At 39.8% G+C, this 17,888-nt stretch overlaps 1 protein-coding gene across 2 annotated transcripts in view; it reads left to right on the forward strand.

The window, feature by feature from the left end:
• FIG4 (FIG4 phosphoinositide 5-phosphatase) overlaps positions 1 to 17,888 on the forward strand; it is a 126,678-nt gene that overhangs the window by 4,788 nt on the left and 104,002 nt on the right. For both annotated transcript variants that reach the window (XM_027775138.1, XM_027775139.1), the window contains exons 2-4: positions 7,600 to 7,698; positions 9,650 to 9,773; positions 17,264 to 17,420. In XM_027775138.1, the coding sequence (XP_027630939.1) occupies positions 7,600 to 7,698; positions 9,650 to 9,773; positions 17,264 to 17,420 (380 nt within the window). The remainder of the gene's footprint in view (positions 1 to 7,599; positions 7,699 to 9,649; positions 9,774 to 17,263; positions 17,421 to 17,888) is intronic.

Consider the following 17,888-nt stretch of genomic DNA (forward strand, 5'->3'; position numbering starts at 1 on the left):
TAATTCTAGTTTCCTGAGAGTTTTACCATGATTATTTTTAATCACAAGTAGATGTTGAATTTTATCAAATGTTTCACTGCATCTGTATATGGCACTTCCGTTTGCTTACTATGGTCAGTTACATAAATTATCAAATGTTAAATAAACCTTAGATTTTAGGAGTATATCCTACTTGTTCATGTTATATTGTTGTCTTATGTATTGCTAGATTCCATGTGCTAATATTTTGAAAGGATTTTTGTCTTTATGTTTAGTGTATTGATCATAAAAGCAATTAAAAAGTGTTCTTTCTTTTTTCTGAAAGTAATGAGAGAAGATTGGTGGTCATTTTTTTCAGTGCTTACTGGAATTTACAAGTGAAACATTTAGAGTTAGAGTTGCTTTGTGGGATGAATTTTGATAATGAGCCGATTTCTATGATAGATACCGTGCAATGGAACTTTTCAATGGATCTGGAATCAGTTTTGATACATTTTGTTTTTTCAAGATTTTGCCAGAAAGTATGTGTGCTCTCTGGAGTGACTCAGAGAAAAGAATCAGAGAGGGAAAGTGAGAAAGCATTCCTCATGGGGGATAATCTTTGTTCTTCATTTCTCCCTCCCTTCAGGACTTTTTGGGCATGCACACCCATATACCCCGTGTGTTTTCTAAGGCACTGATTCTGGGACTCGAACTGAGCGGTTGACCATGTGAGATCTGGCCACCTTATCCACCTGCCACTAGCTGGCCCAGTAAATTTTTTTTTTTTAAAAGAAATTTATTCATTTCATCTCAGCTGTTGAATTTCAGGCATCAAATTCTTTATAATAGTCCCTTATTATCCTTTCAATGTCTGTAGAATTTGCAGTAAAATCTCCTCTTTAATTCCAAACATTGACATTTTGTCTTTTCTCTCATTTTTCCTTGATCTATTTTGATAGAGATTTATCAATTTTATTAATCATTTGACAGAACCAACTTTTGACTTGGCTAATTTTCTCTATTATTTGTTTTGTGTCTAATCAATTTCTGCTCTCAGGCTTATTATTTTCTTCCTTTTATGGATTTTGAATTAATCAGTGTCTTAGTCTACAATAAATTACTATGAACTAGGTGGCTTATAAGTAACATACATATATTTCTCACAGTTCTGGAGGCTGTGAAGTCCAAGATCAAGGCAGATTCAGTGTCTGGTAAGGGTCTGCGGTGTCCTTTCTTGGTGGAAGAGGCAAACAGCTTCTTCAGGCCTCTTTAATAGGAGGGCTTATGGCATAATTATCTCCAGAATGCTCTATCTCTTAATACTTTTGCATTGGGGATTAGATTTAAAAAACTGAATTTGAAACAGAGAGGGACACAAACTCACTTAGACCATTACAATCAATTAATCTTTTTTGGCTTTACAAGATAGAAATTGAAATCATTGACTTACTTTTTAAAAATTTTTCTGACATAAAGATTTAAAATTTACTACAAAAGTAAATATAAAAAATGGTCAAAAGACAAACAAGAAAAAAAAAGACAAATGAGTAAACTATTAGTAGTCTGAACAACAGACATCCTTACATGTGAAAATATTTTATGAATCAATCTGATAAAACACCCAATAAAAAAGGGAAGGACACAAATGGTTAATTCACCAAAAAATGAAATATGAGTATTGAAAGTTATTCAATTTGCTAATAATTAAAGCAATAAAATAAAAATAGGTTCCCATTTTTCAGGTTGGCAAAGGTTGGCTAAAGTCATTGTTTGAAAGAAATGGGCATCCTTGGTTTGAGTAATTGGTTATAAAGGAATTCAGAGACACAGTAAGAAACAAAAGATACAGTAGGGAGGAGGCCCTTTCCCTGAAGTTTTTAATTCAATAGAAGAATAATTAGGTAGACTTGCTTCTGAGGTGGAGTTCAAGCTGTCAGTGTTACCTGCATTTAGAAGTGGATTTGGGGACTATTAGGAGAAGAAAGGGAGGTGGTTTGGGAGATGGCATGCGGAGGTGTAGTTCTGGCCTGCGAAGGCCAACTGCCTCCCAGACTTACTTCGCTGTTCTCTCTGGCACCAACCCCTTCGTGCTGCCCTTTGGCTCCTGGGACCCTGCTCTGTCCTTATTTGGCCAGACCTGATCCAGCCCGAATGCTCATACTGCACAGGGCAAGTAGGAGTTGCCCACCGGAGATTCAACAGCCTGAAGTCATGGAGGTGAAAGTGCAGTGTGCCTTAGAAGGTTTCCAGTTTGCAGGTGTCTTTGCTTGATATGTGATGCCCCCGGGGTCTTAGCATCACAGCAAGTGACCAGCTCATAACAAAGAAGTGGACACGTAGGGGCTGACCCCAACCTGGTAGCTGAACAAAACGAGGGCTGCGTCCGTCTGCGTCTGCGTACGTCCTATGGGGGTGGAAGTTGTTAGCATACTCTTTATTTGTACTGGCCCCAAATGATTTTTTTGCTTCTATTTATTTATTTTCTTCCTGTTCCAGGAGGATTTAAGAATGCGTTCCCTCCAACCCCAACAACACACACAACAGAATAAAATGAGTAAGAACCACGCCATGAGGATTGCACTTTACTTAATTAGCATTCATTCTCATTAGGAATAATGGGAGAGAACAAGATAGGATGTAGTTGCTCAGGGACTGGAGCAGGGCACCGAAGGATATAAAGTGGGAGAGAAAAGCACAGTGATTATTGCTGGTTCAGGAGATGTGGTTGGAGGTGACGCACTTGCTTATAGGGGCTTCTTCTCAGCACAACTCGGAGGCTCTAAGGGAGACATGCCTTTAGCCCGTCAGAGACTCACTTCCTGTTTCTGGGCCGCGTTACGTTGTTGGGACTGTTGGACTAAGCGAGGTAGCAGGCCTTTTACATTGTGATGAGAAATAACTTCTCGATCTTTAAAAATTATGCATTTAATCTGAAAGTTCAAGTGAAGTTTAACATGAATTCAAACTGTTACATAACTGGAAATTTCTTCCCCTCCTAGAAGACTACTTTTCCTCCCTCACATGAAAGTGATTAATTTGCCTGTCATTATAAAAGGATTTAATAATGTTAGTAGGTACTGAATTTCCTGTTAAATAGATAACCTATTGTATTCCATTTGGAATTCACGTGTATATTTTAGAAACACATTCATCTTTATACCAAGTCACCACCACTCAAGCTCCTTTTCCTGCTCCGTTGCTCGTGGGCATTTTTATTTATCTCCTTCACCTTCACCACTTGAACTATGGGCTCCTCACTACTTCAGGGTCTGCCAATTCTCGAGGAGACCTTCCCTTCCTCCTACAATCCTTAATCCCTACCATACATTATAATAAGTTTAACCGCACCTTTCCCCTATGTAGGTAAGTCTCCTCCCAACACACTTACCTTAGGCATTCCTACGGGTTTCATCTCCCTGAAGCAATGGCTCAGATACAGACTGCTGCTCTTGAGGCCTGCAGCACCTGTATCTTCAATTTATCTTTTTCTTTCTGTGTCTAGTCCAGTCTTCAACACATGTAAGGCATTCGTTATAAGTAGTCAAATGGAAGACATCAATAGAAAAATAAGAAAATGAATGTGAAAAATGTGAGTTCTTTAATAATGTTGAGGTTATGGGCCAGCAGGTGGCATAGTGGGTTGGTTGGGGGTGCTGAATTCCCTCATGGCTGACCACAGTTCAAGTCCTGGACCTGGCGGTTTAAGGATCATGCTGGGTGTGTGTGTGTATGTGCTCATGCCCAAAATCTCAGGCGAATGGAGAAGAAGGGATTGTGGCATGGTCATCTCCCCTGGGTGGTGGTTTCTCACTTTTCTCTCTCCGACTAGTGCCTGTGCCCTATGGCCAAAACTGATATTAAAAAAAATCATAAAGGACAAAGGCAGAGGGACAATTGTAAATTAAAAGAATTTCTAGATTAAAAGATACTTAAAAAGATATGGAAAACAAATGCAATGTCCTTGATTAATTCTGGTTTTTAAAAATCCAGCTATGGAGGATACTATGGGAATACTTGGGAGAAATTTGAATATGGATTGTGTATGGATAATACTGTACCAGCGGTATTATGATTATGTGGGAGAATGCCCTTGTTTTTTGGAAATGCAAGGTGAGGTTTCTAAGGGCAATGTGCTATAATACCTGGAACTCATTTTCAAATGGTTCAGAAGAATAAAACTTGGTCAGGAGGAAGGGAAGGAGAAAGCAAATGAAACAAAATGTTAACAGTTGACAAGTCTAGGTGAGGGGTATAAAGGGTGTTCTTTGTACTGTTATTTTACCGTAGGTTGGAAAAATTTCAAAGTGAAAAATAGGAAAATGTCAGCAGTGGAGAAGGATTTAATGGAAAGATATTTCAGGACAATTTTTAAGCTCCAAAATGTGGAGTTCCATTTTGAAACATATTATTAAATGCATCAAGAGTGTTGCTGTATTCATCTGGAAGGAACTAAGTAACACCGCCTCTCTGAAAGTTACCTCTTCAAAAATTGGTCAACCTTCCACCAGGGGGCAGTGCAGACAGTGATTCTGCTGTCCACATTAGGCCTACTGAAAGCTGTGTTTTTTTCCTCACTTAACTTGTTCCACACACGAGGTCGCTATTCTCTGCACAAAACGTGTTTAGGATTCTTAGACCATGTAAACCATCTTAGAAGAGAATGTGGGTAGTTATCTGTTTCCCATTTCTCTTACCCCTCCCCCACAAATCTGTTTGTAAATTGTGTGGAATTTGGCTTTTAGCTTCTCTGATCATGAACTTTTTGGAAAGATCTGATTAGGGGAGGCACAGATCTGTCTTCCTGTGTGTGTGCCCGGAAGACCAATGACACATTTGCCCTCTAGCATGCCAGGTTTTATGTTGGCCATTTTATTACCAAGTGTCAAATAATAATTCTATTGTAGTTAATCTTCAAGTTTCCTAAGATCTATTAAAATTCTATGAATTATGTTCAAGGATTTTACCTCCCTCAAAGCTGTGATTTGTCTCCTTACTGAGTGGCTGACATAAAAGGACCATCTTTCTGTGTGCTTACCTAGAAAAGCTGGGTTAGTAGCATGCTGTAGAAAAGTACCTGGCCAATTAAACGATTACTCCAGTAGGTGGTTGTCCTTTCTCCTTACACTTACCCAAAGCCTATGAATCAGACTGTGCTTAGGGAATTTAATACCATAATGGTTAGGGAGTGAGCCCATTTGCTGAGATGCTTATCATTAGCTAAAGGGGCCAACAAACCCCAGACAAACTTAGATAAGGCCTTCAGAAGTAAGTACTAAATGTAGACATAAACACAGTGCTTTGGGGCAGCTGGGGGACAAGTGGTTATAAAACTGAAAAACATACTTTCATCGTTTTGCTCTTCATGACCTTCACGTAGGCCAGACCTTTATAAATAGAAGTATACATTCTCATCATCATCCCATCAGTGTCTACAGATTTGTATTTAAACAGTATAACCAAATGCTCGTATTCTGATCTATATGATAAATGCTTACATTTTAAAAGGGTACCTATTTTTGAAGGCCCAATTCTCATCATGACTTCTTTAACATTTTCTGCATCTGTGGGAATTTGCATTAACCTTTCCTGCCTTGATTTTCATTGGTCTACATATTTCAGTTTGGTTATTCATCTACAAAAGGAAGTCTTGTTACTCTCCCTTATAGGACCAGTGAGATGGTAGAATGCCAGTCGATTGTGGCAATGTCATATCAGTTTTTGCAGTGTTCAAAAAGTGTCATTTTTTTAAAGGACACATTTGAAGCAAAATATTTTAAAATAATTTATTTTTGCTAATGGTGTTTTACTTAGTTTTTAAAATGCAATTTAAAAATAATTCCTCCCAGGCCAGCAAGCGGCGTGGTGGTTAAGGCAACTAGATTCCCACATAACCAGCTGCACGGTTGGAATCCCAGATCTGCAATTTGAAAAACTTGCAGTGTGCCTTTGTGTATGTGCCCAAAATTCTTATTGGAGAGTGAAGGCCATGCAACATGACCCTCCCCCCCTGGGGGGGTGATCACTTCCCTCTTCTCTTCGCTATGTCTCTCTCTGGCGAGAACATGTGCTCTACGGTTTGTTTTTGTTTTTTAGAGAGAGATTTTTGCTATAAGGTACCTGTTCTTTATCATTTGTATTTAAAAAAATTTTTTTGAGAGGTTTTTGCTATAGGGCATGTGCGCTTGCCAGACAGACAGAGACAGAGAGACAGAAAGTGAGAAATCACCCTCCAGGGGGGATGGCCATGCCACAATCCCTTCTCCTCCATTCTCCTCTTGGGATCTTGGGCACACACGCACACGCGCCCAGTGTGAGTTTTAAGCCACTGGGTCTGGGACGCGAACCGCGGTCGCCTACGTGGGAGTCCAGCAACATAGCCATTACGCTAACTGCTGGTCCCTAGGGTACCTGTTCTTGCTGGAGAGACATAGAGAGACAGAAAAAGAGAAATGAGAAATCACCCCCCAGTGGTGTGGCCATGCTGTGATCCCTTCTCCACCATTCCCCTCTCAGGATTTTGGGCACACATGCACTCATGCTCAGCCTGAGTTTAAGTCCAGGGTTAATTGTGTAGGAGTCCAGCAATGTAACCATTACATAATCTGTTGTTCCCACCCTATGGATTTTTTTTTTTTTTTTGGAGAGGTTTTTGCTATAGGGCGTGTGCGCTCGCCAGACAGACAGAGACATAGAGACAGAAAGCGAGAAATCACCCCCGGGGGGATGGCCATGCCGCAATCCCTTCTCCTCCATTCTCCTCTTGGGATCTTGGGCACACACGCACACGCGCCCAGTGTGAGTTTTAAGCCACTGGGTCTGGGACGCGAACCGCGGTCGCCTACGTGGGAGTCCAGCAACATAGCCATTACGCTAACTGCTTGTTCCCCTCACCCTGTGGTTTTAAAATCTAAAAAAATAAAAAAAACTCACTTTAGTTTTTTTAAAAAAGTATGTTTATATAAATGCAAAATTATTGTTTTTTCTACATTTTTATTATTAATTTTGTTCTCAGTGTTCATTTAAGAAAATTAATGTTACTGTGTTCAGCTGTAATGCTCCCAGGTAGTGTTTCAGGGAAGAAATAATATTATTTCCTGTAGTTTATCCATAAAAGACCATTTGGGAAAGTATAAGCATCTTAATCTTTTATAGGACTTTGGGATAAACTTTTATAGTTGTTATATTAAAGTCATTTTCAGGCTTCAATAGAAAACTTGTGAATATTTATTTGATAAACTATCAATAGCTTAATAGCTATAATTGTCTAAGCATTCCTAATTATATAGTAAGCTTTCTAATTCTTATTAGAGCTCCTGCTCTCTGGCAAAGCTTCAATATCAGTCTCAAATCAGTTAGGTTAACCTTTAATTTTATAATATAATTAAATTAATCTGACCTGGTTACTGGGCACATTTCAGACATCACACTGATCCTTATCTTGAAACCAGTAAGAATAATTCAATTTTAAAACTGATCTTTGGAATCCTTTTTATAATCTGCCAGTTATACTTAAGGGAAATATTTCTTTAGAAAATAACCTGACTGTTAACGTACTTAACTCCTAAAACTGAAATGATTCTATAATACGTATTGGACAAAGTGCCTCAAGAAACTAATGACATTTATTTTTATTTACAGAGATACTTTCTCGTTGGGAGCAATCATGCAGAAACCAAGTATCGTGTCTTGAAAATTGATAGAACAGAACCGAAAGATTTGGTCGTCATTGATGATAGGGTACGTATCTTCCAAACCTAATTACACACAGAAATGCAGACCTGCTACTTAAAGGATTTGAAATATCCTTACAGCTTTTTGTGATATATAATTTTTTATTATTCATCTTAAATTATAGTTTTCTTCCCCCTTGGGCTAGAATTTGAATCTCTATTCTGGTTTCTAGAAATTATTAATGTTGAGAATATATTAGAATTACGTTTTTCCTTACTTTGATTTGTTTTCAAAAGCATATTCTTTGGATAAGATAATGAATATATTGGGTTGTTGAGAAAGTCGTGATGCATTTTTGCATAGAAGAACATAGAAAAATATGTCATGACTTCCCAATGACCTAATATTTTCTCAAAAAGCTGATATTTTAAGGATTCATTGTACCTTAAATTTCTGTCTACCAGAGAAATGGTCTGTTGCTGTGTTTTAATGTGAAACTGCTTAAATTCAGGGAAAACTTCCATGCTATGCACTTTTTGTTATGCTGCTAAAAATCACCTCTGAGACCTTTTCCAATGACTTGCTTCAGAGTCAGGAATGCAGAGGCTTAATTTAGGTGGCAAAAATAAATGAAGCTGTTTGTCAACTGTGAAATATTATATGATCGTGTTGAACAGTTACTTTTATATTTTTTCAAATGAAAGAACTTCGTATCGAAGTTCTGTTTGTGAATATTTCTGAGTCCACGTAGATTCTTGGTTTCTTGTATTTCTTAGTAGTTACAGTTTGGAACCCATTTTACTTAGTTCTTTGTTGTTATAATTTTAGGTAACTTTCTTTTGAGAGTTTTTTTTTTTTTTTTTTTTTTTTTTTTTTTTTTTTTTTGCTATAGAGCGTGTATACTCACTGGAGAGACAGAGAGAGAGAAAAAGAGAAATCAACCCAGGGGGATGACCATGCCACAATCCCTTCTCCTCTCAGGATTTTGGGCACATGTGCATTTGGTTACCAGCATGTTTCAAGCTGCCAGGTGTAGGACTCTAACTGTAGTTGGCCATGTGGAAATCCAGTGCCTTAACCATCACGCCACCTGCTGGTCCCATGGGTAAGTTTTTATTATGATCTCCCACTTCACTCCAGGGAGTCCATCTTCCCCATCCTTCAACTATCTGCTGGGGAATTTTTGTTAATAGAATGGTTCTTGTTTTTGTTTGAAGTGGTTCATCAAAAAGCCCTTTCAGAATCTAAGAAAAGCATGGGCCTTTTCATGTAATTGTACATATATACATTTAGTATATAGTTTTAAGGGATTCACAGGCTCAAATTTTTTTCTAATTTATCTTTTATTTTTTTAATTGCCATAGGCTGTGTGTGCTTGCCAGAGAAAGACTAAAAGCATCCCACCAGGGGGCTCTGGTCATGCTGCAATCCCTTCTCCTCCATCTCCCCGCTGTGTCAGAATTCTGGTCAGGCACACACAGTACCCAGTGTATTTTTTTTTTTAATTCTTATTTATTTATTAATTTAATTTATATTTGACCAGAGAGAGAGAAAGTGAGAAAGCAAGCTGCCAGGTCCAGGATTTGAACCATGGTCAGCCAAGTAAGAGTCCAGTGCCCCAACCACTAGGCCACCTGCTACCCCCTCTCCCCCAGTGTGTATTTTTAGCTGCCAGAACTGGAATTCAAACAGCAGTTGATCATATGGGATCCAGCTTCCTAAACATTGCACCATGTGGCTGGTCTGGGATTCTCAAACTTCTTGAAACTTGTCTGTGGATCTCTTAAATCTCTGAATTGGTTTCAGAGTTTAAGGTTCTTGACACAATCTTTTAGTATACCTGTGTGATCCAGTAACCAACCTTAATTGCTAAAGAACTTTTCAGCTTCTTTCAGTTGCAGCTTAATTTTATATACTTCCCTGTGCAATAGCAAATGATTTTATAGACTTTTAATTTTCAGCAGTAATAAGTTTAAAGAGTAAGTATAGCTTACAGACTAACTGTACTTATTTTTAGCACGTATATTCTCAGCAAGAAGTGAGGGAACTTCTTGGCCGCTTGGATCTAGGAAATAGAACAAAAATGGGACAAAAGGGATCCTCCGGGTTATTCCGAGCTGTTTCAGCCTTTGGTGTTGTAGGTAAGAACTGTGCCTCCCTCTTATTCTCTCTCTTTTTTCATATATAGATTACTTAAAGAGAGTTTATAAGGCTATATACCTTTATTTTATGACTCATTGTATATGACTTCACTTGTTCTAAACTTTCAATCCTCTCATCAGATATCAAACAGCCTTTCTAGAGCATCTGCTTTTGTGCTCAGCACTGCTCGGTGTTTTGTGGAATTTCGGCAAGTATAGAAGTGTTCTTGGCCATTGAGGAGCCTGGCTTGCTGAAGAATGACAATGTAAAACCTAGCTTTGGCTGCAAACATCTGCCCTGCTATTCAGCAACTGGAATAACATACAGTAGAACCTGTTGTAAAGTTAGGACGTGTTCTTTGAGACAGGCTGCAGCTGGAAAGTTCACAATCACCTTTTTTGGATGACTACTGATTTTTTAGTCACTGAGAAACTTTCTTCTCTAAAATCACAGACCATCAGAAACTGTGGGTGTTTGAAATTTGTGTGTTTGAAACAACTGCACGATTATAATTGAGAGCCGGCTGGGTAGTGTACATTAAATGACGTTGGAGATGATGTAAGAAGTAGAGTACCTGGGAGTAGATGAGACTCGACCTGGACCTGAAGGAGGAACAAGATGTAGATAAATGCAGGGGAGAAAGGATTGGGAACTCCAGGAGGAGTGACAGCAGAGCTCAGGTATGGAGAAGCTCACAGGTGCTAGAATGCGGAGGAGTCAGGTCAGGCCATATTGCTTAGGCCCTGGCAGTCAAGGCAGAGGCAGTTAGAGCTCAGCACTCCTGCTGCCAGACCCTGATTCTGTTTTGTTTTTGTTTTGTGTGTATCAAAACAAACAAAAAACTCCCAAAACTTAACAAAAAACAATCTCTCATGTTTCTTCTACTTACTAAACTACATGTAGTATTGATGAAGTGGTTTCTACAGATCTTAATAAAATTATTATGGACTTGAGTCTGCTATATAGTTTCCCTCCCTCGGTCCAGGCCTGCCTGCCTGCCTGCCTGCCTTCCTTCCTTCCTTCCTTCCTTCTTTCCTTCCTTCCTTCCTTTCTTTCTTTCCTCCTTCTTTCCCTCCCTCCTTCTCTCCCTCCCTCTCTTCTTCCTTCCTTCCTTCCTTTCTTCCTTCCTTCCTTCCTTCCTTCCTTCCTTCCTTCCTTCCTTCCTTCCCTTCCATGCTATGCACTTTTTATTAAGCCACTGGGTCTAGGACTCAAACCATGGTCGACTACATGGGAGTCCAGTGATGCAACCTTTACACCACCTGCTGGTCCCTAAATGAACATTTTTTAAAAAACATACTTGATGCTTTGTGGATCTCTAAGATATATGTATTTTTCATTGTTTTAATAGTATTTTTTCTCTGTAGCTTGGCTCATAAAATCTGTGAGATCTTTCCTTTACAGATTTCAGCTCATTTAGGTTAATATATTCTGTTAGTAATTTTCTCTTTTGTCAGCTGAGAATAACAAGGCACAGACAATAGGTATTTGCAAATTGTAGAACAAAAATTTATAGCAATATCTTAGCTTATGCTTTGTATATATATATAGAGAGAGAAGGTATGCACATGAAAGTTAGCTTTGAAAGGTAGTTGCACTAGGTATAAGATTCCTGGTTGACAGCCCTTCCTTTAAGTGCCTTCTCAATGTCATCCACTGCTTTCTGACTCCATCGCTTCTGGCAAGATGTCATCTGTATATGACCATATCTGACACGCCCTAGGAGCAAGCTGCAGCCCCATGTATTTGGCTTGTCATGCTTTGGAAGAGCCTCTACCCTAAGGGTGGGGGCTGAGTAGAAGAAAGGAGCCACAGACTTGCTGTTCTTATCAAAATTTAGTAGATTTTCTTGAATAAATGTTTCTCTGTTTGCTGGGAAAGAATACACCAGGCGCCTTACATTGCCATGTCAGAAATACCCACTTCTTCCCTGCTATGGTTTGGATCATGATTTGTCCTCCAGAAGTTCATGTACTGGATTTTAGTCTCCCAGAATATTGGGGTTTAAGAGGTGAGACCTAGTGGCTGGTGATTGGATTGCGGAGGAAATTAGCATCAAGAATGGGTAAATGCTGTCTCAAGAGAGACTGAGTGAACTTCTTGTGAGAAGGATTGGTTTTCAAGAGAGTGGGTTGTTAGAAAAGGAAGATGGCTGTCCCCAGATCATTCCCTCTTCGCACAGGCTTGCCCTCTTTGGTGCTAAGGCCGATTGTGACCAGCCTGATGGTCAGTCTCATGCCTTTAGGCTTGCCAACCACTAGAACCTTAAGTCAAATAAATCTCTCTTCTTCATAAATCACCTAGTCTCAAGTATTTCCATAAACAACATCATAGTGGACTAAGAAAACTTTCAAAGCAAGAGTTGTAGGGGCTAAAAAGTTTTGTATTTATTTATTTATTTATTTATTTATTTTTATACCCACAGGGTATATGCAGGTTGTGTGTGTGAGAGAGAGAGAGACAAAGATAGACAGAAAGAGGAAGCACCCTACAGTGGAGCAGTCACACCATAATCCTTTTTCCTCCAATTCTCTATCATGTTAAACACTAGTCAGCCAAGTGGGACCTGGCTTCCTCTGTGCAGTTATTTTATTAATCTGCCAGAGGGCATGTGTGCTTGCCAGGGAGAAAAATAGAGAGAAAGTGAGAAAATACTCCCCCATGGGGGATGGTCACACCATAATCCCTTCTCCTGCATGTCTCCCTCCTTTCCGAATTTTTGCCATGCTTGCCCATAGGCCTGGCATATTATTGAAGCTGTCTGGTCCAGGACTTGAACCACACAGTTGGCCATGTGTACTTGCCCAAGATCCCAAGAGGAAAACGGAGGAGAAGGGATTGCAGTGTGGCCATCCCCCCCTGGGGGGTAATTTCTCACTTTCTGTCTCTCTGTCTCTCTGTGTCCGTCTGGCGAGCACACATGCCCTATAGCAAGCCCCCCCACCCCCCCAAAAAAAAGTACTTGGTGCTACTGAAAACATTAATGCATGTGGTTCTTCCTATAGTCACCTGTATAAAACATTTGCATTATAATGATTTGAAGTAAAATATAATCTAATTTATAACTCTCTAGTATTCATAAAAAGCTGATGTATCAGAAATGATATTTGTAGAAAATTGTAGGAAGGATATATAATTTACTGTACATATTATTTGTTAGTCTAACTCCCCCACTATTTTTTTCTGAAAACTTGGACTACCTTCCCACTGCCCTTTCTTTTCTTTTCTTTTTTTTCTTTTTGGAGAGGTTTTCACTATAGGGCGTGTGCGCTCGCCAGACAGACAGAGAGAGAGAGACAGAGAGACAGAAAGCGAGAAATCACCCCCAGGGGGATGGCCACGCCGCAATCCCCTCCCCTCCATTCTCCTCTCGGGATCTTGGGCACGCACGCACACGTGCCCGGCGTGAGTTTTAAGCTACCCGGTCCGGGACTTGAGCCCTGGTTGACTACATGGGAGTCCAGCGACATAGCCATCACACTAACTGCTGGTTCCCCCACTGCCCTTTCTAAGCCACCCAATGATTGTATCAGAATGGCTAATACAATATATTCCTTGGTCACAGTTGACTATTCTGGGCCTGGGCACTCAACCAAAGTTGGACTGATCCAAGTCCTTTGTCAGGAATTCTGACTCGAGCTTCATTAAAAAAAAAAAGAAATGTCAGTCAGTTTCTTCCCAGTGACACTTTTGGATGGAGAGGCAGAGCAGTCAGCATTGTGTTTCCCACTGTGTGACTCAGTGAAGGGAAGGAGTCTGGTCTGTGTAGAGATATAAAAATCAAGCAGATATTCAGAGACACCCCTTAGCTATTAGGTTTTCTCTGAGGCCGGTGTATGAGTCAGTCTCAAGGAAGACAGAATCAATAGGATTGTATAGATATGTAAGAGGGGATTTGTTGAGGGAGCTGACTTACATGATTGTGACAGCTGAGAAGTCCCACAGTGTGCTGCCTGTAAGCCAGAGGCTGGGATGCAGGTAGCATGGATCAGTCCATCTCAGGTCCTCGGAGGCAAGAAAGCCAGTGGTGTAACTGAGGCTGAAAGTTTGAGAATGCCGGAGATTGCTGGTGTGAACCTGGGGTCCAAAGGCAGGCAGGCGCTGACTTTGATGTGCAGGCAGAAGTTTATCCCACGCTCTCTACAAGGACCCAGCAGTCTTCTATTTCTTCTCTTATTGGCTTGTGCTCACCTGCATTGAAGGTCGAGACTTATGTGTTAATCCCCTCCAGAAGCACCCCCTCGACACATCTAGAATAATGCTTTATTGAGTTTCTAGGTATTCCTTAGTCCACTCAAGTCAACACTCAACACCAACTTCACACCCAGCCACATCGTTGCTCTTATGTGTCATGGATTACTTAGTGTCCTTAATATAAATTCCTTTTTTGTTGTTTTTTTGTTTGTTTGTTTCAGGTTTTTACCATAGGGCATGTGTATTTGTTGGAGAGAGGAAAAGACAGAGAGAGAGAAAGTGAGAAAGTGAGAAATCACCCCCTGGGGGTTGACCACACTGCAGTCCCTTCTCTTTCATTCTCCTCTGGGGGTTTTGGGCACACACATGTACCAGGAGTGATTCTCAAGTTACCAGTATGGGACTCAAACCATGAAGCTAGCCATGTGGATCCAGCACCTTAACCTTCATGTGAACTGCTGGCCCAATATAAATTCTTATTTTTTAGTTTTCAAATTGGGTTCTGCCTCTAGTTATCAGCAGCCAATCCAGTTTGTTCTTTTGAGCATTTTTTAAAACTATATTCCTTAAACTTCTTTTTAAAAAAGGGCTGGAGAGGGCCAGCCTGTGGCATGGTGCTTAAGGCAGCTGGATTCCACATGGCTGAGTCCCAGACCCTGCAACTTGAAAAACATGCTGAGCATTTGTACCCAGAATCCTGAAAGGAGGGAGAAATGGAGAAGAAGGGATTGTGGTGTGATCATTCCCCATGGATTATGCTTTCTTCTTTTCCCTGTTTCTCTGCTGAGTACACAGGCCATCTGTCAAAAAATCAAAAGGGGGGGGAAAAAAAGAAAAAGGTCAGGGAAGAAGGTTTCATTATCAAACAGAACTCGAAAGGCTCTTAGTCTTCATCCTTCATCAAGATTCACAGTGGTGGCAGAAGGGGGCAGTGCTCTGTGATGCCCACCCACATGGGAGATTTCTGAGTTCTCATCTGGAGACCTGCCCTGGTGTGCCAGGACGTGCATACCCGTGATCTGGGGCTGGCTGAGGGTGGGGTTAGATCATAGTGTAATGACCACATTAGAGGTGCTCTCTCTCTCTCTCTGCTCTCCATTGCCCAGGGAAAAAAATAAATAAAAAAATTCACACCACATGTTAGCACAATACTATAGGTTCTGAGGGTTTTTTTTTCTTTTTCTTTTTCTTTTTCTTTTTCTTTTTTTTTTTTTTTAATTCTCTTAACCAGTTTTTCTGAAATTCATTTGCTTACAGCCACTCTTCTCCCTCTGGAATCTATTAACTAGCATTCATGGAGCATGCATTTGGTGAAATGGTATCATAGATATTTAAATTTTATTTTTAAGTGAATGAGACTTCTGTTCACCTGGGTGCCTTGTTTACATTCTTTTAGTTTGTAGAGATTGACATTTATTGAACTGTGCTTTGTCATATGAAACAGCCCTAAGAAATGTGTCCTTTACGCTACTGGAGAGTTCTGAAGTAGTTACTTATATCACACACCTTTCTTTTTCCTTTTTTTAGTTTTCCAATTGTGCATGTGCATTCACCAGAGAGAGAGAGACAGACAGACAGAGGGAAAATGAGAAATCACTCCCCACTCCCCGCCAGAAGGGATGGCCATGTAGCAATCTCTTCTCTTGCATTCTCCTCTTAAGGATTTAGGGCATGTTCCCACATGCGTCCAGTGTGATTTTCAAGCCGCCAGGTCCAGGACTTGAACCAAGCAGTCAGTCATGTGGAATCCAATTGCCTTAGCCTCCACACCACCTGCTGCCCCTATCACATACTGTTTCATGAAGACTCACTCTAGAATTGTCTTCCTGTTCTCAGAACTAGAAAAACTTTTCCAAGTAGCAGTTTAGTTTTTATTCTCAGCCACTGTGTATGGTGTAATTGCATGTGCATTCTTCTTTGTGTTCTCTTTTAGAACATGAATAGGTAGGACCAGCGGATGGTGTAATGCTTATGTCTCTGGACTCCCACACAGTCAATTGGGGTTCGAGTCCCGGACCTGACGGCTTAAAATACTCTGGGTGGCTGTGCACGCATGCCCAAAATCCTGAGAGGGGAATGGAGAAGGGGTTGCTGTGTGTTCATCTCCCCTGGGGGGTGATTTCTTGCTTTCTGTTTCTCTGTCTCTCTGAGTGTCTCCAGTGAGCACGCACACTCTATAGCAAAAATCTCTAAAGAAGAAAGAAAGAGGGAAAGAAAGAAAAAGAGAAAATGGATACTAAATATGGGGTTTGCTATACCTTAAGGACCTTAAGATGGATTATGTATTCCTTTTTTCCCCCCCTTTATTATGCCCTGGTGCATATGTGTCTGCATGACAGGGAGAGAAAGAGAAGAGAGAGAAGAGAGGGAGAGGGAGAGAGAGAAAAAGCAAGCATATTCCAGCAGGGCCTGGTTGTACTACAATCCTTTTCCCTCCAGTTCTCCATCCCATTGGGATCCTGGGTTAGGCACATGCACTGTGTGTAAGCTGCTGGGGTGCGGGCTTGGGCCCTGTTTGGCCGTGTGAGATCCAGCTTCCCCTGCCTGCACAGCACTTAATTGCTGGGGGCTGACCTTCTTACGTATTACTTTTCTTCTTAGTTTCATCTTACATATTTTTTGACATTCGTTTCCCTTTCTGTAACTTCTTTGCTCATTTTTATGAAGTTTGTATATATGCATACATGTGTATATCCAGTCATGTGCTCCATAATGACATTTATGGTCACTGACTGGCCTTAGTCCCTTAAGATTATACCACATAGTCTAAGTGCGTAGTGGGCTATCCCATCTCGATTTGTGTAAGTGCACTCTATGATGTTCACAAAATGACAAGATCACTTACCGATGCGTTTGTCAGAACATACTCTCTCTGAGTATGTATTTAATTGGTGTAAAAAACACATAAAATTTACCATCTTAATAATTTTTAACTATCCAGTACTACAGTGTTAACTGCACACACATTATTGTGCAACCGGGCTCCTGAACTTTTTCATCTACCAGTTGAATGGTTGTTCCCTTTAATGTACATATTTTTGCTTATGATACTGCTATCCTATTTGGAATGAGACTTAAGGATATGAATGAACTAAACACAATTATTTAGAGTAATATTTTTAAGTGAGATAAATAGTGTAGATATTTCTAGAGGGTAATCCTAAGACAACTGAAAATTTATATGACTGCTAATCATAGAAATAAACTTGTTTTGAGGTTTTTGGCCTTTTAAATATTATGTATGTAAAAACATTATTTAGTTTCTACATATCTATTTTTCTTTTTTGCTGAATAGGTTTTGTCAGGTTTCTGGAAGGGTATTATATTGTGTTAATAACTAAAAGGAGGAAGATGGCAGATATTGGAGGCCATGCAATATATAAGATAGAAGATACAAATATGATTTATATACCCAATGATTCTGTACGGATTACTCATCCTGATGAAGCCAGGTATGTACTGACGGCTTTGTATCTTTCAGTGGTATCTTATGGTATCTTGTATCTTTCAAGCTAGAAAGAACTTAATAGTATATCAGCAGAGAAATGGACAAACAAAATGTGACATGCATTACATGATGAAGTATCAAATATCAATTACAGTGAACAGATTAAATCTATAACCTTCAACATAAGTAGATTTCAAAAATATTCATGAAGAAAGTGAGTCGTTGGACAATCTACAAAGTTTGAACTGAGTCATGTAAATATTTTAAATACACATTGTAATGCTGTTTATTATTTAAAGATGTATGTAATATAGTAAAGGGACATATAGATTGGAAGGTGAATATCAACAATAGGAAAATGGTTACTTCTGGGAGGAGAGAAAGGGGCTGCAGAAGTCTTTAAAATGTCTTTAGCTTTTTAAATCATATATTGTTTTTTTATCTCTAAGAAATTGAAGTTATTATGAAAAAT

Source organism: Tupaia chinensis, unplaced genomic scaffold (assembly GCF_000334495.1).
Source record: "Tupaia chinensis unplaced genomic scaffold, TupChi_1.0 Scaffold000527_1, whole genome shotgun sequence".
Classification (NCBI taxonomy): Eukaryota; Metazoa; Chordata; class Mammalia; order Scandentia; family Tupaiidae; genus Tupaia; species Tupaia belangeri.